We start from the raw sequence: 27731 nt of genomic DNA, 5'->3' as shown, positions 1-27731 counted from the left end.
AATTTTGCAGTTGAGGAAAGAGATTGGGTTCAACTCTAATAAAAACCAGGAAAAGGCCTGGGGATGTAGCTCAGTAGGGTAGAGCATTTCCCTCACACGTATGAGGCACAGGGTTTGATCCTCAGCACCACATAAAAAATAAAGATATTGTTTCCATCTACAACTAAAAATATATATATAAACAGGAAAAGTTGAGCATGTATAGTTAAAGGCTAAGAGGAAACTTTGTGGGAAAGGTAGGGTTCTGGCTTAATGGATCTAAAAGAATTCTTGCTGAAACAGGCCAGGGCAATCAGACATCATATGGAGAAAGGGGAAAGATGAAGATTCTGATCAGAGAGTGAAAGTGGGAGGTTCTGTGAAGATCAGCTCAGCAGGATTCTTGCTAACACTGGGTGATACAAATATAGATATAAATATATAAAAGTCAAGGCCTGTTGGGAAAAAAGATTCAGAGGAGCCTGACCACAGTGTGATCAGTGAAAGCCTGTCAGAATCATCTAGTATGCAGGCTTCACAGATTGGCATCCTTCACCTAGTGAAATGCATTTACTGTCTTTTATTTTTAAATATTTATTTTTTGTTTTTGGTTGCAGGTACACACACAATATCTTTATTTCATTTTTACGAGGTGCTGAGGATAAAACCCAGTGCCTCATGTGTGCTAGGCAAGCACTCTGCCACTGAGCCACAACCCCAGCCCACATTTAATGTCTTTTTGTGGCTTGACAGCTTGTACTTTAGTGCTAAATAGTATTCCATTGTCAGTATATACCTCAGTTTTATATATCTATTCACATGCTGAAGGACATCTTTACGACTTCTAAATTTTGGCAGTTATGGATAGGGCTTCCATAAACATCTCTGCTCAGGATTGTGTGTGAGCATCGTGTTTCAAGAATAATTTACAGGGAAGTTGTAAAAATAGCACCGAGCATTCCTGTATACCCTTTGTTTAGTTTCCACTCATGTTGTAATGTTCCACTTACGTTAACATTATATTAACTTTTCCACTTATGTTGCATTGACAAAACCAAGAAATTAACATTGATATATTACTGTCACTTAGACTTTATTCAGATTTCACCAGTGTTTGCACCACTTTCCTTTTTCTGTTTCATGATCCAATTCAGGATACCACATTGCTTTAACACTGCATTTTCAATTTAATTTCTCAGAGTAGTTTGGGTGGGTTATATTTATTAAGTGCATTCGTGACCTCAGCATGTACCCAGAAAATGAATGTGAACTTATCAGCTATGAGGAGGTAGAGTTATTTATCTAGTGAGCACATTTAATAATAACATTGTTATTTAGAATGATTTGCAAGCTTGTATTCGGTTTTGGTGGAACATGCAGGATTCCCTGTGTTTAGCAAGCAGTAGCGCAGGATTTCTTTAAGCTTGCTTTTTTAAGCAAAATAGTAAAGCTTGTAGAAAGAAGGTCATTTTAAGGTTGAGGCCTTCCATATCCTGGAAAACACTGGTGGCAGAGCTGTAATAAGAGCTGTCATGGCCTGATTTTTCAAGTTGGTCAAAGGATGAAGTGTTCGGGTGGTCCTCTAATGAGTGTCTCCAAATGTTTTGCTGGCAGAAGGACTCCATGAAAGATGACAGAAGAAGTCATTGTTATAGCCAAGTGGGACTACACTGCCCAGCAGGACCAAGAGCTTGACATCAAAAAGAACGAGCGCCTGTGGCTGTTGGATGACTCCAAGACGTGGTGGCGGGTGAGGAACGCAGCCAACAGAACCGGGTACGTGCCGTCCAACTACGTGGAGCGCAAGAACAGCTTGAAGAAGGGCTCCCTGGTGAAGAACCTCAAGGACACGCTAGGTGAGTGGCCCACGGGCGGGAACCCAATCACAGCCAAGCCACTGCCTCAGTGGAGAGCAGGAGATCTTGTGCACTTCAACGGAAGACGTTTCCTCTTTCTGATCGTTTGATTTTGTTTTTTAAAAAGATCTGTTTGAAATGTTGACATCTTCCTAGTTGCCTTTTCTGAAATCTATTAGAACTAAGAGATCAAAATGGAGAAATACGTTGTGTGTCATTTCCTGGAGATTTTAGAGTTTGGGGTGTTATGTAAACTGACACTTCTGTGCTTTGGACCCTTGTACAGGTATCTGTCTCCCTGCATCAAAATTCCAAAGGACACTGAAGTGGAATGACCACCTCCAAAAATGTCCTCAGGGCTGACTCTGTCATTCTATCCATCACATCTTCTCTGTCCTACAAAATCCCATCCACTTGGCTTTTAGGCCTAGAGAAGGAAACAGCAGAAACGTTTTCCCCCCCTTTCAGAGACTGATGGTGTTTCATGGCACAGTCCCAGGCACTGTTGCTTAAGGGGCAGCTAAGGCAAGTAGCTGTGTGATGTCCGTGGACAGGTCCAGGAGCTCTGTTCAGTTATCACCTTGCCTGGTTCTCTGTCTTCATGCTGCATCCTTTCCCCTGCTGTGTTAGTCTGTGTTATATCACTATAATGAAATAACCTGAGGCTAGGTAACTTTTATTTTAAAAAAAGAGAGATTTAATTTGGCTCTGAGTTTGTAGTACAAGGTTGAAGGCTGGGTCTGGCACAGAACATTACATGCCATGAGACAAGAAATGTGTGCATACGTGCAGCTGTAAGTGTACATGCACTTTGTGTGTGTGTTTTCTAGTCTTATAAGGTCACCAGGATTCAATCATGGGGCTCCACCCTAAGGAATCTGTCTAATCCTAATCATCTTTCAAAGGCCCCACCTTCTAAACACCGTGGTAGGATTAAGTTTCCACCCTCCTAATACCATATTGTGCGGATTAAATTTCAAAGACAGATCCTTGGTGGCCCTACTCAGACTACATCTAAATCCCATCACTGGGGTGAGGACGTGGGAACTGCCACTTCCCATTGTGTGACATGGATGATGTCTAGCCTTACCTTTGTGTGCACATTGGACTTGCTTGCAGTAGTTACTGCTTCAGGTTATCCAAGAAAATAGTTGTGAGGGCTCTTTTGAAGAGTAACTGATCTGACCTGACATTTTAAAACCCATCGTCACCTCCTTAAGTGAGTACAGAGTTGTTTACCACTGGTACTGCTAGGTTATCACTTACAGGCTGGCTGTTTAAATAGTCAGTATTATCACCTGTACAGCATTTATTTAGGTCTTTCTTTTTATTTCTAACAAATGGATTTACTTCATTTTGAGGGGGATAGTAAGGAATACATGGGAAAACTGAAAAGAAAATGATACACCAAATGTTGTCAGTGTTGCAAAATGCTCATCTTTCATTTTCTGCAATCTTGGAAAGTCTGAGCTCTCTGTTGAGAATCATTTAAAGTCTTCATTTATTGGGTAGTGTTTTTGTGTTATGGTTTTTCTCATGCCTTGGAGAGAGAAGTGAGATGGAGAGCTTTGTGTGAATCACACCAGGTTACTGGCCATCAGATTGTGAGCCTAGTGTAGAAATTCCATTTTTTCATTAGGAGTCTGGTTTTTTTCCACTGAATTCTCTGCCCTTTGTCTTTTTTTTTTTTTTGTCCTAAGCATGGCATATGAAAGAAGCACTCTTTCCCCACATTTGTGACTCTTTCCGGGGGGGGGGGGGGGGGGCGGCGGCGGGCTTGACCACTGAGCCACATCCCCAGCCCTATTTTGTATTTTATTTAGAGGCAGGGTCTCACTGAGTTGCTTAGCATCTCGCTTTTGCTGAGGCTGGCTTTGAACTTGCGATCTTCCTGCCTCAGCCTCCCGAGCTATTGGGATTACAGGTGTGTGCCACCGAGCCCAGCTCTATTTGTGACTCTTAATTAACTCTGTGGTAAAGAAATGATGGCAGAGGAGTAGATAAATACTTTAAGATTGTCTAGAGCCTAATTTATTTTTTCCAATTTCAGGCTCTCACAAAGTACCTTCCTCTGGTGGTCCTAGACATTGTTGGCTTATTTTGTCTTCTTTTATTTTTCTTTTTTTTTTTTTTTAATCTCAGGATCCTAGTAAAGCATGAAATGCCAAGAAATTGGTAGGCAATAAAATAAGGCAAGGCACACTCTCTGGGTTATCTGGAAGTTCTTTTTGAGCAACATATCATTTCCCTTCTTGGGTTTCTCAGGACAAAAGATGAGGTCACAAATTGAAGCTGTGGGTCTGCACCCTCTCCCCAGTGTGTTTAGTTTGCCCTGAGATGTGATCAGTTCAACACGCCTTTGTACACCCAGGCTCTCAGACTGGATCCACAAGCTCGGCCTCAGGCCTGGTGCTGGCCAGCTCCACTGTCCCTGACAGATGGCCACCCAGCTCTGCTGGAACACTTAGACTTCTAGAGTCAGCCAGTTCCATTTTTGGAGAACGCAGATTGTTAGAAAGCTCTTCCTTAAATAGAATCAAATTTTTGCATTTCTTTAACTTCCTCCCCTTGGCTCACATTGTGTCCTCTAGGGCTGAGCTGAGCAAATCTCTTTTAGAGTGACAGTTGTCCTGTGGGCTTCTGTCTTGATTCAGGCGCACAGTTCTTTGGAAACATTTGTGTTAAGCATTATATATTGTAAAAATACAGACAGAACTATGTTTTGACCATTTATGTTTATTAGTATCCATTGATATTTATAGCCTCAAGTCCCTTGGGGTCAGTACCCCATCATCAGGGTAAAGTAGCCCCATATTTAATGTGTTTCTCATTTGTGACTCTTTTTGGGGGGCTTTATCATGTTCACCGAAAGCTTGCTATTTGTTGATGACAAGGGACCTTGTTATTGCTGTATGAGTTTTTCATTGGTCCTCTTTGAAGCAGGATCAAGTGGAAGGGGAGGCCCCCTAACCTGAAGTCCCCATGTGGAATGACTTCTTTCTTCATACCCTGACTTCCACCCAAAGCTTGAGACAAGAAGAAGGTTGAAACCTTTCTGTAAATCCCTTGCCCCCTAGTAATCTCTTTGGCAAAGATTGAAGCTAAAATATTCACAGATTCCTATTTAAGTCTTGTCACCAATGTACCCTCAGAATGACAGTGTGATTTTTTTTTTTTTAATAGACCACTTGTGCAGAGAGCAGAAATAATCTCCTCATACATTGGGAGTAAGAGCAACATTGAGAACCATACTGCATACTCCAAGCTTCTATTACCTACTCATGGTGTCATCCACATTTGCTTCATGGGAATCCCACTGATACCAAAATCCATGGTAGGATTTCCCTGGCAGACCCATGGTTTGGAATAAGAAGCTCTGGACCCCCCCACCCAGCCACACATACACACACAGTCACAGTGTTATGTTACAGTAGCAGATGTTGGCAGCCCTATACAACTCCCTCCTGCTCTCTTGTACTCAGAGACTGAGCTGAAGTTGGTAATGAACTTAATTTGTTACTTATAATACTTTGTTAGAGCAACTTGATAAAAGCAGTACCTTTAACAAAAAGATCTCTCTCTGACAAAACCATTAACATTCTTTTCCTTTAATAATTTATTATTGAATAAAACAATATGAGCTCTTATTTTTATACAGGCAAAACATTTGCACACTGAATCTCCTCTCATATTCAGCTTATGGTCATGAATAGTCAAGAGAACTTTTCCACAGATAACAAGGAGCAATTGTCAAGAACAATTTCTGTGAGCAGAATCCACTTGATATCTTGAAGGGTGCAGACTGCACAGGGCTGAGCTCAGCAGTGGGTGGTCCCAGGCTACCAGCTGGCCTTGACAGTACAACTTAACTTATAAAATCCTGTGAGCTGTGTGTTGTAGAAGCACCAGGCCAGATCTTTTGAGGTGGAAAGATGCTCCCAGAGAGGTATTTTTCAAAGACTTCCTTGAAAGTTACTGAATAGCAGTTTTAATATCAAGCTGATACTAGCTGGAGTCCACCACAATCCTAAAGGCCAATTCTCTTTTCAATGGCTCACTTGGGTTCCTGGGAATGACCATAATGAGGAAGTTCCAGTTCCATTTATAAGCCAATGGTATCTTCCTCGGGAGGGTTTGCTCAGAAGCACACATGCCCACTGCTCAACACCTCTTTGATGTCTGTAGCCAAAACTGACCTTCTCTGGTGGTTGCTGTTCTAGCATCTACTCCAACGTGACCATCAATAAGGCCAGCAGAAGCCCCCCAGAACTCCCACCCCAGTGATTCCAAGCCAGACCCTGGAGCACAGACAGGCTGCTGAGACGGGCTCCCTAGTGGTTGCCCACCTAAAAAATAGCCTTTGTACTGGTCTGAGCTTTGCTTGTGGACCCAGAGTCGGGCAGTTTCTGTGGGAGAAGTTGATACAGTTATCAGAGGTTGGGTTTGACTTTGGCATTGAACTGATCAAAAATGCAAAGGAGTACAGCTGTTTGATTCCATGATATGAAGTCCAAAAATAGCTAAAGCAAATCCTTGGTATTAAAGTCAAGATTACTCTGGTCTCAGGGGAGGAAGGTTGTGCCTGAGGGGGCACAAGGGTCTCTCAGTGGTGGTGTTGCTCTGCCCTTGGATCCACCTGGCAGGTTCGTGGACACACCTCCACACTGAATACATAAGCTATATGCTTTTTTCTGTAGCTGCATTACTTCTGTTTTTAAGAAACGTGCTTCAGGAGAGTATCAGTTCAAAACACCACCACAAGATAAGGCGGTTCAAGTTGCCTTTTTGTTGGGAAGAGGGAAGAAATGAGCACACACATGCCCACACACATTTTCTCTCCTCGAAAAAGAGGTGCACAGTAGGATGGCTGCTATGTTAAGTCTAATGGAGGCAGAGGAGGGACAGAACCCACAACTGCAGGGAAATCCTATTCAGAAGGAAGTTTCCAAACCCAGACTCTAGGAGGGCTCAGAGACTGCTGAGCAGGGAAGATGTCTTTCAGGAAGTGAATCATTATAGAATGTGGCTGCCTAGTGCCAACATCTGTCTCACGAGTCAGATGTTCAGGGGCTCTGCTCTTGAGGAGCTGCTCAGGAATCTGTGAGGCTCTGTGTGTCTCAGAATAGAGCAGCAGAATGTTGCTAGAGCATCAAGTTCACAGCAGGGAAGTAGCTCATGAGGCCTATTGGGCAGCCAGGACTATGCAAGCAATCCCTGGGGGCTGTGTACAGGAGCTGAGCCGGATTTGTGCAGAGGCATTCCAGATCCTTTGCAGGGCTGAAGAGGAACTAGGAATGAAAAAAAGTGGAGGGCCAGGAGACAAGCATCCACTGGTCCAGACAGGAAACCCAGGCGTAAAGCAGGACAGGCAAAGGAGTGAGTGGGTAGTTTGGCAAGAGGGTAGGCACCATGTGAGGAGCCATTAGGAGAGGAGGAGTGTAGATTGACCCCTGCTGCCTGCTTGTGCACTGGGGGCAAGGTGACATTTACCAGGATGCTTGCCTCTCAACCCGCTTGACCATTCTCTGCCCTTTGACTTATGAGACATGCTCAGGGCTTTGTTGCTGCTCTTTAGAGGAATGAGGAATTATGGACCAAGTGGCCAAGGAGGGTCTGTCCTGGTGCAGGAAGCCTGTAGGCACAGGCAGGAGCAGTGTACACAGAAAACCATGGAAAGCTTTTAAATGAGTTTTCCGTGAAAACTAAGGAGACGTCTGCCTCTGTTAGGAGAAGAGAGCAATTAGAGTTGCATTCATAGTGACTTTTTGTACCTTTATCAAGTCTGATTTTAGATTTGGGGCAGACTAATAAATGAATTCCCCATTTATATAAAAAATGAACACCTGCCTAGTTGTGCGTGTGTGTACTTGAAGATGGAACATAGGGCCTCTTGCATGGTGCACATGCTCTACACTGAGCACTAGCCCAGACGGAACCTGCCTACTTTTAACAATAGATATCCTTAGAGTGTTTTTAAGCATTATGATCACCTAGTCTTGAAGGAACTTTGCCCTTCACATATACATTTAACTTCATGTATTGGTCAAAGGAAGTGTGACTGTTAAGCCTGGTCCTGAGCAACCCTCTGGGGAAGAATGCCCACCATGGGACTGGGTGCTGAGCCCAGAGGCAAAGCACTTTCTGTCCTCATGTGGCCACTGACTTAAAGCTGTACAGCTGTTGGTTACATTTATTTTTCTCTCATTTTAAAGCATACCCGTTTTTCACAAAAGGCACTTACTCTAAGTGCTTTAGTCATACTCCTCAATTTGTCTTAAGATCAGATTGGTCTGGAATTTTCTGATTCAGGGCGCTGTCTATAGAAAGTAGTAGGCAGGAACCAGAGTGGCAGGGCCGTAGAATGGAATAGGAGACAAGCTCTGCCCAGCTCACTAGCTGCAGGCAGCCCTCGCCTGCATTAGATAATCATAGTAAGAGCGACAGCTTGGAATTCATAGAGAACTTTGCCCTTCACCTGGCAGCTTACTCTTACATGCATTTTTCATATCAACAATAAAGACTCCAGAATTTCATCTAGGAAGGATTTGGGGATGTCAGGCAGTGGTAAGGGGCTCTTGAGCCTGTGTTTCATACTAAGCACGTCAGTGTGACTCAGATCAAAAGGTATAGGTTTGCAGAATTGTTAAGTAAAATGCTTTTCATTATTACATTGTACATGAATTTGTGAAAATATCGTTCATATATTGTTCATATCAAAGTAGGTGATACTACCCCAGGCTTGCCTTGATAGCATTGCTAATTACAGATGAGAAAATTCAGCCTGAGAATGGCTGTGTGGCCACTGTAAGATCTCAACATTTGTAGTTAGGAGGCCCAGAGAGAACTTCAGTTCCAATCTGAACCTTTTCTACACCAAGTTGGCCATCTAGATTAGAGGGCAGGCCTCATTGTGCATGTGATGGGAGACTGTTCCAGAGGCAGCACTTGTAGAACGCTGCAATGCCACGATCCTCATTTTAGAGGAGAAGCTCAAGCCCAATTTGTAAAACTTGGGTGGTGATATTGTATCAGTGTAAAATTCCCAGGTCCAGTGAATGTCCTTGCTCAGTGAATGTCCTGCTCAGTATGATTCTGGGCAGAGGCTGGGGATGAGTCTTCAGAATCACTCAGGGATGACATGGGGTAGCATGAGTAATCTCACCAGCTTAATCTCAAATGGGTCAGGGAAAGTCACATTCTTTGCACTTCTTATACCCCTTCTCTGCATTAAAACATGGATGCACCAAGGAGTGACTTAGAGATCCCCCCCAGGACATAAAGAGAGCTCATAGCCCAGGAGGTATTGTGACCTGGGCTTCCAGCTCTCTCGGGACATTTACAGTGCTGCAGTGACTTAAGTTTGGTATAAGCTTTTGAGAGATCAGAGAATATCCTTGAGTATCTGCTGCTATTGGACCTAAAATGTGAGAAAAATACCAAATGTCAGTGTGTCCAGCTGATTCTTCCTTAGAGTAGTTCCCCACTACCTGACTCAGGATTTTCTCTAATTATTGAACGCTTCTCTCCACATCTCCAGGCTTGCAAGTGAGGAAATCCTTGCTTCTTGCTGGACCCACGCAGACTGTTCTGAGCCAGTTCCATCTGTGCCCTTGGTTTTAACAGAGGTAGGGTAGGGGTCACTGGGGAGCTCCTGGGCTCCCAGCCTTCTGGGGTTGCAGAGAGAGGTCAGGGAGTTCTCATTTTGGCATTCTAGGACTGTGGATCTGTCATTGTGATCATAAATGTTCTCACGGGTCTGAACAAGGGCAGAACTGTTCAGGTCAGAACGAAATGTGGGTAGTGAATGCCACAGCCTGGTTATTGTGGAAGCCAAGTCTGAGTTCGGGTTGATTATTCTTCTCCCCGTCCTCTTGAAATCCCTCCTAAGCCACTGCCTTTCTGCTGAGTGACCTTTAAAACAATAACTGAAGACTGAAATGGGGTGCCGGCATTATGTAGGGGTCACCAGTGTGACAGGTTATGTTTGGACCAGACATGGGGGCCTGATCTGGTATTATTTTGTCTGTTTGGGATATGAAAGGAGATTAAGGTCTTGTCCCTGACTATCTGAACTTGTGATATAATTGGGGAAATAATAGTGGCACAAAGTAGTCCTCATTCAAACTATACCACTGTCGCTGCCTATCTCAGTGGATGATAGGACTGAACAGCTTAGTGTGGCACCTATATATTCAGAAAGGAGCATGACATAGTGGTTATGAGGACTCTAAGAGTGTAGAATACCTGCATTCAACTAGCATTTTGTCACCTGCAGGTTGATTGACTTTGGGTAAGGTGTTGAGCTCTAAGCCTCATTTGCATGATCTATGAAATGGGCAAAGTGACTGCTTGTCTCTGTTTTGAAAATTAAGGGAGGTCATTCATGTAAAGCATGACTCTGGACAGGGTCAAAGCTCACAGAGTTGGGGTTGGCTGACAAGGGGAGCCTCAGCCTGGGCACCTGCTGTCCATCCACATGGCAGGGTGTGTGGAAGACACTAAGTGAGCCTGTGGACTCGATTAGTGGGAGCCCTGGGGAGGCCTCGGTGTTTGGGGCACCCCGCATGGCACGAGCCCTGGCCTGTAGACTTGATTCGATTTGAAAAGGGAATACCCAAGGGTTTCCACTTGGCTAGTAGAGATGACGCTGACATTGTGTGGTGGGCATCCTGAGCCTATCCTTCAGTCTGGGACTGAGCCTATCAGCAGAGGCTGGGGATGAGTCTTCAGAATTACTCAGGGATGACATCTTCAGCCCTGAGCTCAGCAGTGGGAATGAAGGGTGACAGAGAAGAGGGGATTTTTGAAGGAAAACCCCGGGACACTGTGTTGATTGAGTATGGGACACGTAGAAGGATCAGTCACAGATGACTCAAGCATTTTGCTCTTGAACAAACAGCAGAAAGACTAAGAGAATTAGGGAAGCAGGAAGAGAAACTAGCCAGGAGAACAGGTCCCCTGTGAGTTTGAACTGAGGGCAGGACACCAGTGGACATGACGAGCAGGAAGCTGCAGGTCTGGATCTCAAGCTCAGGGGACACACAATTCCCATTGTTGTTCTAACATCCTATCTTAGTATACCACAGACTGGGTAATTTATTTTTAAAAAAAGAAGAAGAAGAGGAGAAAGAAAGAAACTTGTTTTTCACAGCTATGGACGTGGAGAACTCCTAGAATGTGGGGTGGTATCTGGTGAGAGCCTTCCTGTACTTCATCTCATGGTGGAAGGCAGAAGGGCAGGAGAGCAAGCACCAGAGAGCCAAGAGGGAGCTGCTTTTGTAACGGGCACACTCTCATGGTAACTTATCCACTCCAGTGAGCACACTAGTCCATTGATGAGGGCAGTTAGCCATTGATGAGGGCCATCCGTGGCCTGATCACCTGGAGGTCTCATCTTGCCACACTGTTACATTGGGGATTAAGTTTCCAACACATGAGTTTGGGGGACACATTAAAACCACGGTACATACTTCTGTTGATTCAGAAGTTTTATTTTTGTAAATGATGGAAATGCCAACATGGTAATGTGAACATGGAAATGTTGTTACCTAGCAGCTGCTGCAAAGATCTGGCATTTCTGAGGCAATGCCTTCCTCTTATCTTGAGGAGTGACCTCAGGCCTCCTGTCTACTTCTGGGTATTTTCCTGTCCCCTTTGGACATGACTTTGGCCTACCAAACCGAGAACTTGTGAACTTTTAGGAAAGATCTGTGACTTCTACCTAAGGTCTTAACCCTTCCCCTTTTCTTTGCAAATGGATGACTTTGGACACAGTTAATATCCATAGTGTAATACTACTATGAAGAGACAGACAGGAGGAAAGAGTTGGCTGGTCAGAAGCCATCAGTGCTGCCTTCCCTGCATGAAGTCCCACTAGAGACCTGATGATAACATCTGTGCCCTCAACCACGGAGAGTGTGTCCCCACCCTGAAACAAAACAAAAAGCTCATGTAAGCAGAAAAGCCCTGGCCAAATCCCCCAATGGGGTTTTCTTGCATTTCCCAATAAATGGACAACAATGATCCCGTTCCTTTTGAGCACTGAATTTGTATCAGACACTGCTCCGGTTCCCACACACACTTCTTCACTATAACCCTAAAAGGCACATAATAGTAACTTTGCTTTCATGTAATAACATTGAGACTCAGGAATTAAGTAATGTCCCTGAGAACATAGCACAGTATGTGAGGGGATTGAAACTTGAACCCATGTTGGGCAGACTTCAACCCCTGTTGTTTAGTCTCAGGAACTGGGGATTCAGATTAGGGGAAGAAGGAGAGATACAGCACCTACTTTATTGGTTCCTGCATGACATTGACATCAACAAACTCAGTCACTCCCTGGCCCTCACCTGTATAGTTGATTATTTGTGCCCTTCCACAGCCTGAAAAATGCTTGAGAACAGCCCCTTCAGTGAGTGTGAGTCCTGGCCCAGGGGATTCACTTACTAATAACGATGCCTGGTTCTTTACTGCTGAGGTGAGCAGGAACCTTTCATTCAGATGACTCAGAAGCTGAGGGTCCCAGGGACACACCTCCTTTTTCATATCAGATTTGGATTCGGGCAGTAATCCTGTTCAAGACATACGTGTACCGATGGTGCACACCTAGTGTCTCAGCCATCTTTGCCCTTCATGACTTCTTTTCATGACACAAGTTTTTGCAAACAGGCATTCCCCAGGATCATAGTCTCTGAAATGCCTTTGTTTTACAGAACTATCAGGTGTCCCTTGCCTTAAAGACAGGCATACTTGCAAAAAAAAAAATTGGAATATATGGAAAAGCATAAAAAAGAAAGTGAATCTCTTGTGATCTCATCACTCAGAAATAAACGCAGTTGGCCGGGTACAATCGCATGCACCTATAACCCTGGGAGGTTGAGGCAGAGGATCATGAGTCAAAGCCAGGCTCAGCAACTGCGAGGCACTGAGCAACTCAGTGAGACCCTGTCTCTAGATAAAATACAAAATAGGACTGGGGATGTGTCTCAGTGGTTGAGTGCCCCTGAGTTCAATCCCCAGTACCCCGCCAAAAAGAAATAAATGCAGTTAACATTTGTGTCCTGTTTTCCCAGTGTGTGGGCACATATATCAGCAGGATCACATTACAGACGACTGTTATCAATATTGACAGTTAGTCCAGAGAATACCAGGCTTTTTACAGGGTGCTTGATCCTGGCACTTGCTGGGAAGCCAACTCTTTTCCTTGAAAAGTTTGTATTTATGGAAGAAAAAATTCCAGTATCTTAATTCTGTATCAGATGTTCAGCTTTTCCAGAAGATTGTTTTATTGTCTCTTCAGCACGTGAGGACAGGGACTCTGGCTTCTCAGAGTTGCACTTAACACCTCCGGTTTACTTTCTCCCTTTCCATTGTATAATCTACCATTGTGTGAACATGAATTAAATATAACGTATCATAATTTAGAATTCTTTACCATTCTGTCTTGTGAGATTGTTCACAGTAGAAACGGGCTGTCACGTGTATTGTAGAATACTATGGAAACTTCAATAGTGGCCGTGTGCCAGCCACCCAAAATAAACCCGGATTTGTTTTTGTATATAATAAGCTTTCAAGTATTTAGAACCAAAAATGTAAAACAACTCACAACAGATTAGTGGGTGGATAATTAGAGAGAAAATAGAGACAGATTGTTTTGAAAGAAATTACTAATGGGGCAAAAAAGCCAGAAGAGACTGTGAGAAGTGGTGGCCCAGGTGGGGGTCCATACCTTATAAAACCATGAGAAGCAGGTGTGGAGTTGATTGTGGGGTGTGTGAAACCCAAACTTGTGTGTCCAGTAGTGCCAGTGGGCACTAGTTCAGGTGATAACCCCTGGTGTCCTGACAAGGGACAGAAGGTCAAATCAAGTACAGTGGGCCCACGTGTCAGCAGATCTCACACCTGTGGATTCCAGCAACTGCAAGAAGATTGAAAAGAGTCTGGAAAAAAATTGCTTCTGTACTGAACGTGTCCAGACATTTTTTTTCTCATTGCATGATGCCCTTAACAACAGAGTATAACAATTATTGACACAGCACTTAATATCATATTAGGTATCAAAAGCCATCTTTTCAAACATCAGGCCCTATTATATAGGGGCCTTGAGCATCCTAGGATTTAGTATCCATGGGGGAATCCCAGAACCATCCTCTGAGGATACTATGAGATGACTGTATTTCCCAGTGACTGGCATCTTGATTGCTTTTTTTTTTTTTTAAATATATATATATTTTTTTTAGTTTTAGATGGATATAATACCTTTATTTATTTATTTTTATGTGGTGCTGAGGATCGAACCCAGTGCCTCATATATGCAAGGCAAGTGCTCTGCCACTGAGCCACAATCCCAGCCCTTAAATATGGAACGCTTCACGAATTTGCGTGTCATCCTTGCGCAGGGGCCATGCTAATCTTCTCTGTATCGTTCCAATTTTAGTATATGTGATTGCTTTTTATCATCTCAGTCTTCTTCAGCTTTTTAAAGAAAAGAATGCCCTTCCTCACCAAAGAGTTACTCAAATTTTAGAATACAGGATCCTACACTAAAAGTTCAGCCTGGGAGTGCCAGTGAAATCTTCTTAACACGTTTCTGACTGTGTTTCCTCATATGGCACCCCCACCACCACCTTTTTAGGTTTTGTTGATTTTTTTAAAATGTTGGCAATTTTTATTTCCATTATATAAAAGATAAAATGTTTAAATACAAATAGAAGACAACAAGAATAGTAACAGTATTAGTAAAACTGATAGGATCATGAGTTTGTTTTTTTTTTAATCTCATTCTGTGATTATATATATATATATTAGAGCACTTGCCCAGCATGCACAAGATCCTAGGTTCAAAAAATTTTTTTTCTATTATGAACAAACTTTAATTTTATAATCAGGAAAGAAAAATCAATGTTTTTTTTTTAAGCTGAAAATTTCTGTTAATATTTCTAACATTTTATAAAACATCTTTTGTTGACATTCTACTAATGATAACCACCCAATAATGTCCCAATTTTTTCTTCTTGTGAAGACACTTATAATCTTTTTGACTTCAGAAATATTAGTTATTTCAGGAAGATTTTTCAGAGAAATCTGGTGACCCTCTACTTGAGATATTAGGTATTTTTTATTTACTTGTTTTTCTCCCTCTTCAACATAAACAATTAAAATTGAAGTATTATCTGCTGAGATACCAAATTTTTTCAAAGCCTCTGAAATATTGTTGTTTGGGGAAAGGTTGGAAATAATTTCAGTAAACAGTTCTCGTCTTCATTTTTCCCAGTTTGTAGAGGTGAACTGCTTTATTTGCTGCCACAAGTATCTGAAAAGGATCAACAATCACTGAAGGATTTATCAATGCACCATCAGTGGTGCCTTCCATGGCCTTTTTTCTCAAGTCTCCAGCATTTTTTACATCTTTAAATAACAGAAGAGTCACTCTGCATTCAGGAAATAGGTCCAGCTGATATGCTAACTGCATTTCATAAACAGGATTGTACTGCACAAAACCGACTATTCCTGGTCCGAGGTTTTGTCCATATATCTAAAATGTTCCTTTACTCCATTTTAACGTCTGTTCCAGACATAAGGCTTCTGAGGGGCATTGTTGACTGGCATAGTGCTCAGTGATGACTACGGAGACCCTCGCATTGGAGCCAGGCCTCACCCAGCTCATGCTGGTGGCCCTTGTCCTGTTCAGTCCCCTGCCTTGTGTTCACATTGCTCTCTGTAGGGGAGTGCAGGGGGCATTCAAGGATTCCTGTTGGCCCACATGGGGAAGGGCTGGATGGACTTTGGCCTGAGTAGGTGGGGCTGGGAGTTGTTCTTCATGTCATCCTGTATGTTCTCAAGTGTCACCTTGTGTCCAGAAGTTTGTTTCTCCAAGATGCTTTTGCTGCCCCTTCTCTGCTTTTGAATTCATGGGCTGTGTGAATGCACCCAGGCTGTCCTGTGTTCTCCCTGCCTTTGAAGCCAGGGAGGGCAGCTCCTTGTGAGGTTTTGAGGTTTGAAGCCACGTGCATTTTCTTCAAGGAAGCAGGCAGGCTGTTTGCAAGAATCTTGCTTGCTTTTGTATTTGTATTTTTTTCCCCTTTCCACATTTTTTTTTATTGGTGCATTATAGTTATACATGATGATGGGATTTGTTGTTACATATTTATACGTGCACACTATATAATAATATAATTTGGCCAATCATTCCCCAGCACACCCCCTCCCTCCCCACATTCATCCCTGGTCTCTTTCCTCTACTGATCTCCCTTTGACTTTCATGAGATCCCGCCGCCACCTCCTCTTCTTTTCCTTTTCCCCCTCTAGCTTCCATACCTGAGAGAAAACACATGACTCTTGACCTCCTGAGTTTGTCATATCTTGCTTAACATATGGCCTTTAATTCCTTCCATTTTAAGGGACCTAGATGGCAGTTGATTGGTCAGCTTGTAAAATTTACAAGTGGGTATTTGTAATTAGAGCACAAATAATAGTAAACATGCAGTCATTGTCAATTAGTCGTTACTAATTCAAGTTGATCACATCTGTAATGTGTAGCCTGGTGTGCTGATAAGAAAAACTCAGTAATGGCAAAAGTTGGCTATGTGATGCCCTGAAGGACCACTTGATTCCCTTGTGGTGTTTTTTTTTTTTCTTTCAAGTATGCATAGTTAGGTTTTAAAAGTGAAGTCTATTCAGTGGTCTGCACAATCTGTTGGATTCTGGAACAGGCCCTGCAGTTGTCTCCTCCAGTGCTTTTCTGTGGAAGTCAGGCAGTTGGCCTAGGCCAGGGCTGCAATCAGTCACAGCAAAACCAGGAGCAGGCCCTTCATGCCCCAGGCTGGACACGGTCCACCACAGGCCACCAGAGCTTTGAGGCAGAGCCCAGGTGCATCAAAGCAGCAGGTAGGAAGCCCCAGGAGTTCCAGAGGACTTGGCATCTATCACCTTTGTCCACCTAATCCAAAGCAGCAAGAGAGCCATCAAGCTCTCCTGTCCACCTTAGCTTGGGCAATTGGACTGGTTTATTCCCTCCACTAAGACCTGTTTTGTGTTGACTGAGCATTCGCTCTGTGACATTCACAGACAGCCTTGTATCTTAGCTACCCCTGACTCCAAGATCAGGAGGGAGATGAGACCTGTCTCCAAGGAGCATTTTAAGGACAAAACAAATGCATACACACCTCTGTCAATAAAGCCCACGTCACCAGGCACGGTGGTGCACACCTATATACCTAGCGACTGAGGAGGCTGAGACAGGAGAATCGGAAGTTCAAAGCCAGCCTCAGCAACTTAGCAAAGCACTAAGCAACTTAGCAAAACCTAGTCTCTAAATGAAATATGGAAAAGGGGCTGGGGTTGTAGCTCAGTAGTTAGGTGCCCGGTTCAATCCCCAGTACCCATCCACCCAACCCCCAAAAAAGAGAAAGCCCACCTATTCTGTCTTCCACTGGATCCTCCTCTGCCCCTACCGTAACAGTTAGCTGATCTATTGCTGACAGTGGCAGCTGTCATTTGCGCTCCTGCTGTATGCCATTCACTGGTCTAAGTACTTTCCTCAGCTGTCACTCCCTCCTGACAACGCCACACTGCTGCCCACATCCTGTGTTAGGGAAGACAAGTGTATACAGAGAGATGCTGTAGCATTCCAGAGGTCAGGAGCTGCAGGGCGTGGAAGCCAGGTTCCCAGCGGGGTCTGAGAAAGTCAGCTGAAATACAGTTCAGCTGGGTTTTTGCCAGCCATTGCCACCTGACTCTTCCGCCATGAACGTGCTGTCCCTGCACTTGTTTTTACTTGTCACATTTCATTTTATATAGCAGGTGTAGTCTTGAAAAATTGCATGCATGCTAAACTTTTGCTGGTGGATTGGCACTTGAAGTCATGCTTCAGAATGTCACATCTAATCCGTGTCACGTCTTGTACACCCTTTTGCATATTCAAAAGTGCTCATGCTCCTGGATCCAGTATATGTGTTGAGAGGTACTAAATATGTATTTTTAATTAAAAATTATAATGCAAATAAGTTATTTTCCTTGGCATCTGTGTTACTGTTTGACTTTCACATTTGTGAGAAAAATCTTACATTTCTAAACCATTTTTTTTGTTTGTTTTCAATCTTAAATATTCAGTCATATTATTTGTCTGTCTGCTCACAAAGAAATGAGATTTCTTATCACCAAGGATGGAAATTCATATTATGAGACTTGGACATGGGGACCCTATGTCATGGTGATGAGGGTGGGGCCCTGGGTAGGCCTTTGCCCCAATACCTCTGTCTCTAGATGTGTCTACCTGTTGGGAAAGGTGTCTCTCCTGGCCTTTGGTACCCTCTCCCTGAACTTGGGGATAATGGCAGTCACTAGGATGTTTCACTGTAGGGTGCATATACCTTGAAATAATAAAAGTAAATCTCTAGCTGAAGTGGAGAATGGAGAACATGGAGATGGATTGGGTATTAGTGTACCGTGGAGCCATCAGACAGCCCAGCACCTTCCCACCCTCACCAGCAGGCAGTAGGGTCTAGAAGAAATAGTTGCAGGGGGAGATTCGTGTGTTGTGTGCAGGAGGTGATGATCTACCTACTAATGTGTGGCTACTATTGTTACACACCAGTGTGGAAAGACTGGCGAATGTGTGTGAGATCACAGTGATGAGACTGGAAGTGGAGTTCATTAATTGAGCAGGCATTTATTGAAGCTTGTTCCCCGCCGGGCCCTGAGGCCACAACAGTGACAACAGGTGATCTTGTGGGAGGAGAGACACACAGTGAAGTGAGGCGGCTACTGCAAGGGCCCGTGGGAGAATGACCTTTATATGAGGCCAGTCCCTCAAGGGGCATCCCATAACTCAGTTTAGTGCTATTTATAGGTCTGGGTGCTCAGCAGGTTGCGGGGTGAACTCTCCTTTGCTGTGGAAGAAAGACCTGTGCTTTCCTCAAGACACTGTCTCCCTGCTCATGTACCCAGGGCACTTCCCCACAGCTTTGCCACCTGCCATCTACTCAGGGAGATGGGAATCCATTCTGCATTTGGAAAACATGTTGGTTTTCATTTGTAAAAGCTGGAATTAACTTACTGGGGGAGCAAAGGTTACTGGGCCAAGTTCTTACCCAACTCGTCGTCTCCTTTGTTTGTAGCACATTCTGTCAAAGGGTATACTCTCCTCTCTTGCTGTTCAGACTTAAGAAAGTGTGGATGAGACTCTGTGGTCCTTAGCGACCATAAGCTGAGGATTGGAGGAGCATCAGGATTTTGTGTGTGAAGTTGGTGCCCAAAGAGACATAGAAGACCCAGGAGGGTGGTGGGGTGCACTTGGTACTCTGGGTCTGCAGTGGTTTGGAGTTTATAGTTTCTCCTTTAAGCACATCTGTTTCTAATGGTGAGTCCACAGTGCCAGGTAGAGAGTAGCTCCTGCTAGCAGTACACTTGGAAGAGAATGTTGATGGACAAGCTTTTGTTTTGGTTTTGCCAGCCTCATCTGGACTCTCTTGCTCCTGCTGTGCCTGGTCTCCTCTCTGCAGTTTCTAAGTTGCCTCTGGAGCCAGTTTCCCATGCTTCTGCCCTTGCCAGCCCAGTCTGTGTCCTATGCTCTCAATCTCCACACGGCACCCTGGGGCCTCCCTTATATTTTGGAGCATCTCCAAGTCCTGTTCATAGCACCACAGCTACCTTCTCTGCCATGTGCACTTCTGTCCTCATCAGGCTCCTCTGCATTCTGCAGACTCAAAATTCACCTGCTTAGAGGACCTGCCAGACCTCTTTTCCTTATTACACTTGTTACAGTTGGTCACCTGGAAATTGGGTGTGTGTGTAAAGGACTTTCTTGCACTAGTGCGTGAGGTTTGTAGGGTCAGGGGGCCATTTTCTTCAAGATTTATCTAAGACTTGGTGCAACAAATGAACAAATAGGTCATTCTTAAGAGCATAGGGAAGAAAGGAAGAGGAAAAGGCGCAGCTTGGAGTCTCCATGAGTTCTTGGCTGTATCTAGCACAGTGCTTCAGAAGGCATGGGAGGTCAGCTATACTCAGACAGAGTTTGCCCCTCAAGTGCCATTCCTTATTAAGAAAGACTCTGATAGTTTGCGGAAACCTCAGAAAAAGTGAACTTGTCTCCTTGTCTCTTGCCTAAGCTCATACTATTTGGGCAGTGACTACAGTCAGAATGTTCTTTTCAGGGTGCAAACACTGAGCATCTGTGTGTCCTCTGCCTACCCCCAGTGACTGCTGCAGATGAGTTGAGCCAGGCCAGATGTATCTGGTATCCTGGCCTGATTGCCAGGAAAGCATCCTTTTCCTTCCACATTTCTCTTCCCACTGCCTTGTAAGCAAGCAGTTAGTGACATCCTTGAGCATTTCTGTGACAGAAGAAATTGATAGCTTTTGTTTGTGAGTCCATTTTGACTTGAATTTGACTTTGTTTGAAATCAGTTTGTATCAAAGAGCCTGTCCCACTTTCTTGTTGGCATTTCTCTGACAGCTGGTACCTAAGCTACTGGCCATGGTGAATTCATTGGTGCCCATCTGCAGCCAGACCTGAGAATCACAAGACACTAGAGTTGGACTGCATTGGTGGGTGAGGCCTGGTGACTGGGGCCATTCAGCACCACAGATTTCTCATGACAGCCCTTGCAGTAAATCCTTTACACCCAAGATCCTCTGAGTCTAGGAAACACGTGCCCCATCCATCCCCTCAGCTTATGGATTCCATGAGTGGGCGTCATCCCATCCTGCTACCACTCACCCCCACTCCCTCACCCAACCTGGGTAGCCCAAAACAAGTGCCATGCCCTTTTCAACTTACCCGTAGAAAACCCCTTTTCAAGTGGGAGTCAAAAGTCTGGACCTTTAGGAAGATGGGAGGGAAGAAAGTGAGGGTGTGTGAGGGGTAGATTTATTTTTTAAGGGCTCTTAATTGAGGGGCCAAAAGTTAGCCAAATGTAGCTAAAGAAAAAAAAATTAAAGTAAGCTCACATCATTGGAAATGTTTTGGATTCAGGGGGTCTGTTCATAGTGTGGGTTCTGTTTTTCTCGGGCTTTATTCTGCTCACATCTGCCCTGTCATTTTTTCTTTTCTTTTTTTGTTTTTTCAATTTTTTTTTTTAATATTTATGTTTTTGGCTGTAGTTGGACACAATACCTTTATTTAATTTATTTCTATGTGGTACTGAGGATTGAACCCAGGGTCTCACACGTGCTAGGCATGCATTCTACTGCTGAATCACAACCCTAGCAGCCTCCCACCCTCACCCCCGCCCCTAGTCTCCAGGAGACAGTATTTTACCCTTAACTGTGGCATGGTCCCAAGAGTGCTGGGACCTCACAGGAATCATGGGTCTCTCTGGGCCCAGCAGGGGTGGAAAAGGCACATGTGGATGGTAAGCCAGGTGGAACAAGACCCTTGGAAGAGATGAGTTTTGTTGAACAAGAGAAGCAATGAAGGGTGCTGGCCAGAGTAAAGCAGCAGAATCACTGCAATAATCTGACATGGTCACCCTGTCTAAAAGTCCCCAAGTGTTTAGTAAATTTGAGTTTTGTCTTTTTACTAATTCTCATATTTTAATGATAAATTTTTAGACTGGATACTCTCTAAATAAGTGGAAACTGATCTTACTAGCATACCTGGAAAACTATACACAAATCAACACGAAAGGCTATTAGAAGCCAAATATTGAGTATATCCTAACACTTATGTGAAAATTTGCTTTGGTCACTTTGTATCTTAGTCAAATCTTCTTGGCATTTGATAATAAAGGCTTTTCATAATTTTGGGTTGGGGGGTTAGGAATATAGCTCAGTTGGTAGAGTGCTTGCCTTGCATGCACAAGGTTTGGGGTTCAATCCCAGCACTGTAGAACTAATAATAATAATAATAATAACTATTATTATTATTATTATTGATTGGTTGGCTTTACAAGTAAGTCCTTACCCTGAAGGGAGGAAATCCCCACAGATTAACCTCTAATCATAACTCAATATAAATAGTATATTAAGAACAAGTAAGTTTCTAGTTAAACCTGGTTGACATTACAGATCTGATTAGTAGCAGAAGTTAAATGATTTTGCTATAGAGCTCCTAAAACCTGAGTGCACTTTGTCTAAATGAATTGGCTTGAATATATTTCCGAACTATCAAATTCATTTGACGTTTTATCTTAAATCTCCAGAACTCCAGCTGGAAGATGACAGTCAGAGCAGGTTTTAAAGGCGTCTGTTATAACATCCCTTCATCTTCGGAGGAGTATATAAAAGATTTTGACTTTAAAATTGCTAACATTAATAATGTATGACATGTTCAAGCTTTTATTAGAACTCAAATCTTTAATGTATGTAATTTTATTTGGCAAAGTTAAAATGTACTTATTATTGTCAATAAAAAATGTAACTCGGGATCAAAGATCTAATAGCCCAATGCCAGAAAAATCATCACAAAAGCAGTATAGTGTAGTTTACCTTTTAATGCAACTCCGCTACTTGCCACTTAAAATGCTGCCATCTGTCTGCTCGTAGAGCAAGAAATATCATTCCTGTAGTGCACATTATTTTATTAGTAATAGTATTAAACATGGATAAAGTCATTGCACAAATTGAGGCTGGTCTTGTGTGTGATGTGATGGCTACAGTGGTGGATGTGTTAAGCAGCTTGATCACACCCTTCCCTGGCCACAAACCCCACTCATCTTAGTCAGCTACTCTGCTCAGGCTGGCCCTTCTAGGCGTTGTCACCTGTCTCATCTGCAGAGCACTTGGTTGATCACCTTCCCACCCAGGATCCTGCATGCAAACACCATGGCAACTGCTTGAGGTGAAGAAATGTGGGTACAGGATCTCCCGCCCTTCCCTGTCTCCTGGCAGTACATACCTGAGACCCCAGTGCCCAGTCTCCACAGCAGCAGCCTGGAAAGCTCTAGCCAAGCTGCTCTGGTCTGCATGTTTTTGTGTCCCCCGGATTCACATGTTGAAATCTAAACCACCAATGTGGTGATATTAGGAGGTAAAGCCTTTGGAAGACTATTAGTCATTTAGAGTGGAACCCTCACAGAGAGGCTCCAGAAAGACTCTCTCCCCCTTCACCATGTGAGGTCACAGGAAGGTGCCCTCACCAGACACCAAATCTGTCAGGACCTTGATCTTAGACCCCCCAGCCTCCAGAACTGGGGGAAAACTTCCGGTTTTGTATAGGCCACCCACTCTGTGGTGTTCCCTTAGAGCGGCCTAAACAGATCCGGGTAACACAGTGGAATTTCTTCTCCATCTTAAACACTCTTGTTTAAAAAAAAAAAAAAAAATTAGTTCTAAGGATTAAACCCCTGACCTCACGCATGTTATAAAGCACTCTTACCACTGAGCTGCACTCCCAGCCCAACACTGTAATTTTATGATGATCAGTTTAAGGAGATTGAGGTTGTGTCTGAGCCTAATCTTTAATGTAGGCATTAAAATCCTGCTGTTGTAGAGCACATGCCCCAGGAAACAAAATCTTGCTATATTCTGTTTTGTTTTTTCACGGTGATATCCATTCTTTCTTTGTTCTTTTTTCATGCAGAGGTGTTTTAGCTTAAACATTATTGAGCAAGCCAAATATAAAGTCATTACTTTGAAAAAATAAAATGTTACTTCTCCTGACCTACACACAGCTTGCCAGCAATTAGGAAGATTTGATAACGGTCACATTCTAGACATTCTCATCCATAATACAATTTACTAAAGCATGTTGCAGGGACACCCCCAACCAAATGCTCATAAACTAGGTGAATTCTGTACAGTGGGATTTTCTGGCTAAAGTGAGACTTGAAACAAAAACGTATCCTTTTAATTCTCACCTAATGTCTGGCTAGAACATTAGTGTACCCCACGCCTGGGTAAGTACACAGATGGCAGGCATTGGGCTATCTGGGTGTTCTCTTGGGCGAGGGCTCACGTACAGAGACAGTGGAGACAGTGGTTCTGCCTGAAGCACAGTTTGTGGTCCGTCCATCCTGGGCCAAGGCTGCATCAGGAATTCATCATTGGGCCCAAAGTGGGCAGTTTGCTACAGACAGCCCTGGGATGTACTTGTTCTTCTCACATGAAGTGTACATAAGGGCTGGTTAGAAGCTCTCGTGAGGCCACATTGGGGTTACTTTTGGTTTGTTTCTGGTAGGTAAGCGTGGACTGAGTGAGGAGTGGGTGTGAGGGCCTGCCTCTCTTGTTGAGCACATACATCAAATTGTAGGAGGAAAAATGTCATGGTACCTTGTTAAAATGAAAACCACATTGGAGTTCAAATTGTGCTTCCATTACAACTAGAAGAAGTAAATGATAGGATTTCAGTGAAAGAATAGAGGTAAAGCAGATGCTCAGGAAAAACACATACACACACACACACATGAGAGAGAAAGTGAGGAAACAGTGGAATTCCCATGCTCCCTCTTTACCTTCAAGGTCACAGGTTTGCCTTCAAATTAGAGCCATTCACTGGCGCCTAGGCCCCTGGGTACAGTCCAGGGACTCAGGTCTAGTGCTGAGCTGAATTTTACTCCCCCGTGTTCACATGCTCAGCAGCACTGTCCCCGTCTATAAGACACACAGGCAGGCTAAGCTCCAGCTCCAGGTGAAGAAGAGTGACAGGGAGTCACTGAGCCCCCGTAGCCTGGTCCCACATAGGTCATGCGCTTGCAGGCTGGCCTGCCGCTCACATTGCAGTTTACACAGTTATCATCATACAGAAAGGAAGGCCACCCTCACTACTGGAGTATTTGTCTTTCTCCTCTTGTCCCTGGGACATTGCTCAACCACCTCTGTCACTTCCTCCCCCAGGAAGCTGCTTTGTTGTGTTCCTCCAGCATCCTCAGCAGTGGGGAGGGTGGAGCAAACTACATCTTGCTTTGCCAGCATGAAGGGTCTGGTCCCTTCTGTTCCAGATGACCGTGGCTCTGGCCATTGGGAAGGATTAGGGTAAGGAGAAGACTGCAAGAAAAAAGGGATTCCTTTTCTCAGTAGCCCAAGACTTTGTCCCACTCACACACTGCCCACCCAGCACCCACCCCTGAGCCCCTCCCAGTAGGCCTCCCTGCTCTTCCAGGGCTCCCACCTGTGACTCATGCACATCTCTTATTCCAAATACTGCATCTCAGCTCACTCCCACCTGGGGACACAGGGACTCTTTTGCTTCCCAGAATCAGAGGAAACATCTCTGCTTGGGCAGGCAAGTGGTTAGGGAAGGGGACAGGACCTTGACACTCCAATTCACAGTCTTGGGAGCATTTTCTATAGAAAACATGCTCTACGCCAGCTCCGACAGAGCTGTGCATCTTGACTATTATGGATTAAATAGGCTCATTATTGGGTACATGGGTCTGTATCTCTTTATTGGCTGGTGCATTCAGCTGCTTCCCTGACCTCTTTCAGCCTTAGTTTTCTCATCTACAGAAAATGACCTCATCCCAGGACTGTCGTGAGGGCTCAGATAATGTCAATTTCTATCCCCAGACAGCTGCTGCCTCTTGAATTTCACTGCACCAGTAGCTACATATGGCATCCTGCCATGGGAGAATGTCCGATTCCATGTGCCAAATGCCTGGCAGGAATGCCTTCTATCTTGGTGGCCATCTGGCACCAATGCGATCATGGCCCAGAGTCTGTAAAGAGAACTTGGGCTATCTTTTGGTGCAATATTGTTCTGAGAAAAAAAAGAAATTCAAAGTTCCAACTTGTTAGTACAGATAATAATATTTTTTTCATAGAATAGTTCGTGTGTTTCATGTACATCCTTAGAACTTAGATACCTGTGATGGGCTGAATTGTATACCCCCACCCCCAGATTCACATGTTGAAGTTCTAATCCCTAGTACTTTGGAATGTGGCTGTAGAGACAGGGACTTTAAAAGGGGTAATTGAGTCAAGATCATGAAGGTAGGCTCTAATCCATTGTGAATGGTCTATAAGAAAAGAAGAGCACTCAGTCACCTGCATAGGGACGACCTGTGAGGTTTCAGGGAGAAGATGCACTCTACCATCCAAGGAGAGAGGCCTCAGAAGAAACCAGTCCTTCCAGCACCTTGATCTTGGATGTTTAGCTTCCAGAACAGTGAGCTGCCAGAGTGTGGCACTTTGTTATGGCGGCCCAAGCAGGCTAAGACAGCAGGACCATTGCTGTGCCCTTTTTAGAGTTAAGGAAACAAAGGCACACGAGATCAAGAGCACACAACTGCTACGTGTTGGCCTCAGGATTCTTTCCAGGGCTGCGCTGGCAGTCATTCCAGTTCCCTTAAAAGGGGCTCAAAGACTGTAAGGTCACATTGGAGCCAGGTTTTTGCTTCACATGTTTGATATGTAGAGTGTTCTAGTCTTTGAGCTCTAGGAGGGCAGGAAGTACGACTGTCTTCATTCAGAGTCACCAGTGGCCAAATTAAATTATTTTGATTTGAAACAAAGCAGTGAAGTAGCATAATCAACAAGTCAATTTTGAAGTATCTTTGAAAACGTACTGCAATGGCCAGTGTCTCGTATTGTTTTTTTCTCCTTGTCCGGGCTCCTCTATCTTTCTGTCCTGATGTGTACTCTGAAACTTGTTCTCTCAAGACTTTCTCCAGTCATTTTTATGAGTCACACATTTGACAAAGTTTATTAAAATAATATTCCTATTTATTTTTTTTCTTTGCAGTGCTTGGGGGATTGAACCCAGGGGTGCTTTACCACTGAGCTACACCCTCCTCCCTTTTTATTTTATTCTGAGATAGGTTCTCACTAAGTTGCTGTGGCTAGACTCAAACTTATGACTCTTCTGCCTCAGCCCCTCCAAGTAGCTGGGATTACAGGGATGGCTCACTGTTTCTGGCTCTAAATGTTATTTCTTGACATTTTTGATATCTATAAAAGTTATATGCTGCTCTGCTTGGTCATGCTCTTTCAGCCTGCTCTCTGGTGAGGGTCTTTATTTCCTCTTTGATGAGCTTCTGGCAGTGCTGTCTTCTGGACAGAAATTTAAGTATTCCATATCTGAAATGCTTGGGACCAAAAGTGTTTTGGATTTAGGATTTATTTTGGATTTTGGAATATTTGTATCTACATAATGAGATATCTTGCAGATAGGACCCCAGTCTGACTAAACACACAATTTATTTGTATTTTATGTACAGCTTATACCATGACCTGGACCCATCACATGAGGTCAGGTGAGGAATTTTCTGCTTGTGGCATGTTATTGATGCTAAGCTTCAGAATTTGGAGCACTTTGGGTTTCAGATTGTTGCATTAGAGTTGCTCATCCTTTACTGTCTGTGAAGCAGCAAACACCCATTAGTTCAAATGAAGTGGTGTATTTACTTTAAATCCTATGTGAGTGACCATGTCTTCCCACATGCCTCCAGGCTCTGAACTGGGCTTGTGTCCAGGGCTGCAGGATCTCAGGCCTGAGCTGCCTACTATTGGGGCAGCAGCCCCAGTCTGCACAGCTGAGGATGCTCACTAGACAACTTTTAACTTTTTTGGCCTCCTGCCCACTGCAATGTGGTGGAAGGAAAACTAGTCCTTAAGAACAGCCTGTCTTTACTTCAGGCTAAGGAATAAAAGGAGAGGGAGATAAGCTACCCATTAAAGTCCTTTGGTAACATTTTGGAGGGAAAAAGGTAACCTTAAATGACTGTAGTTTCCATACCATCAAAACCTATACCTTGACAGGACTGGTGAGCCTGCAGCCATATCTCAGGAAAAGCTGAAACCAGCTGAGGCCAGCCCTCCCTGGGTTTGTGGTTTGTCCCCAGCTCCAAGGACCACTAAGCTTTCTTCCCCTAGAATTCTGTGCATTTTGATTAGTTTAAGACATTTTTTCTTTCAGACTTTTCACACTTTTTTCCTCACAGAAAGGAATATGTTTCTCATTGCAAGTTGACACTGATTCACACATGTGGCTAAGGAAACCAACCTTGTCCTATT

General features: G+C 43.9%; 1 protein-coding gene, 1 long non-coding RNA gene and 1 pseudogene across 5 annotated transcripts in view; 1 reads left to right on the top strand and 2 right to left on the bottom strand.

The window, feature by feature from the left end:
• The window catches only part of LOC308632288, an 827867-nt gene that overhangs the window by 455927 nt on the left and 344209 nt on the right, over nucleotides 1-27731 (bottom strand). The window lies entirely within an intron of this gene.
• The window catches only part of NCK2 (NCK adaptor protein 2), a 151416-nt gene that overhangs the window by 105272 nt on the left and 18413 nt on the right, over nucleotides 1-27731 (top strand). For all 3 annotated transcript variants that reach the window (XM_081264258.1, XM_081264259.1, XM_081264260.1), the window contains one exon: nucleotides 1594-1835. In XM_081264258.1, the coding sequence (XP_081120384.1) occupies nucleotides 1610-1835 (226 nt within the window). In that variant the 5' untranslated portion in view covers nucleotides 1594-1609. The remainder of the gene's footprint in view (nucleotides 1-1593; nucleotides 1836-27731) is intronic.
• LOC308632285 (EKC/KEOPS complex subunit TPRKB-like) lies at nucleotides 14785-15309 on the bottom strand (annotated as a pseudogene). Its single transcript has one exon. The product of its transcript is annotated as an EKC/KEOPS complex subunit TPRKB-like (transcript).

This window comes from Spermophilus citellus (assembly GCF_964194105.1).
Source record: "Spermophilus citellus genome assembly, chromosome: 13".
Taxonomy (NCBI): Eukaryota; Metazoa; Chordata; class Mammalia; order Rodentia; family Sciuridae; genus Spermophilus; species Spermophilus citellus.
The sequence above is the reverse complement of the archived record's forward strand: the minus strand, read 5'-3'. Positions and strand labels throughout refer to the sequence as shown.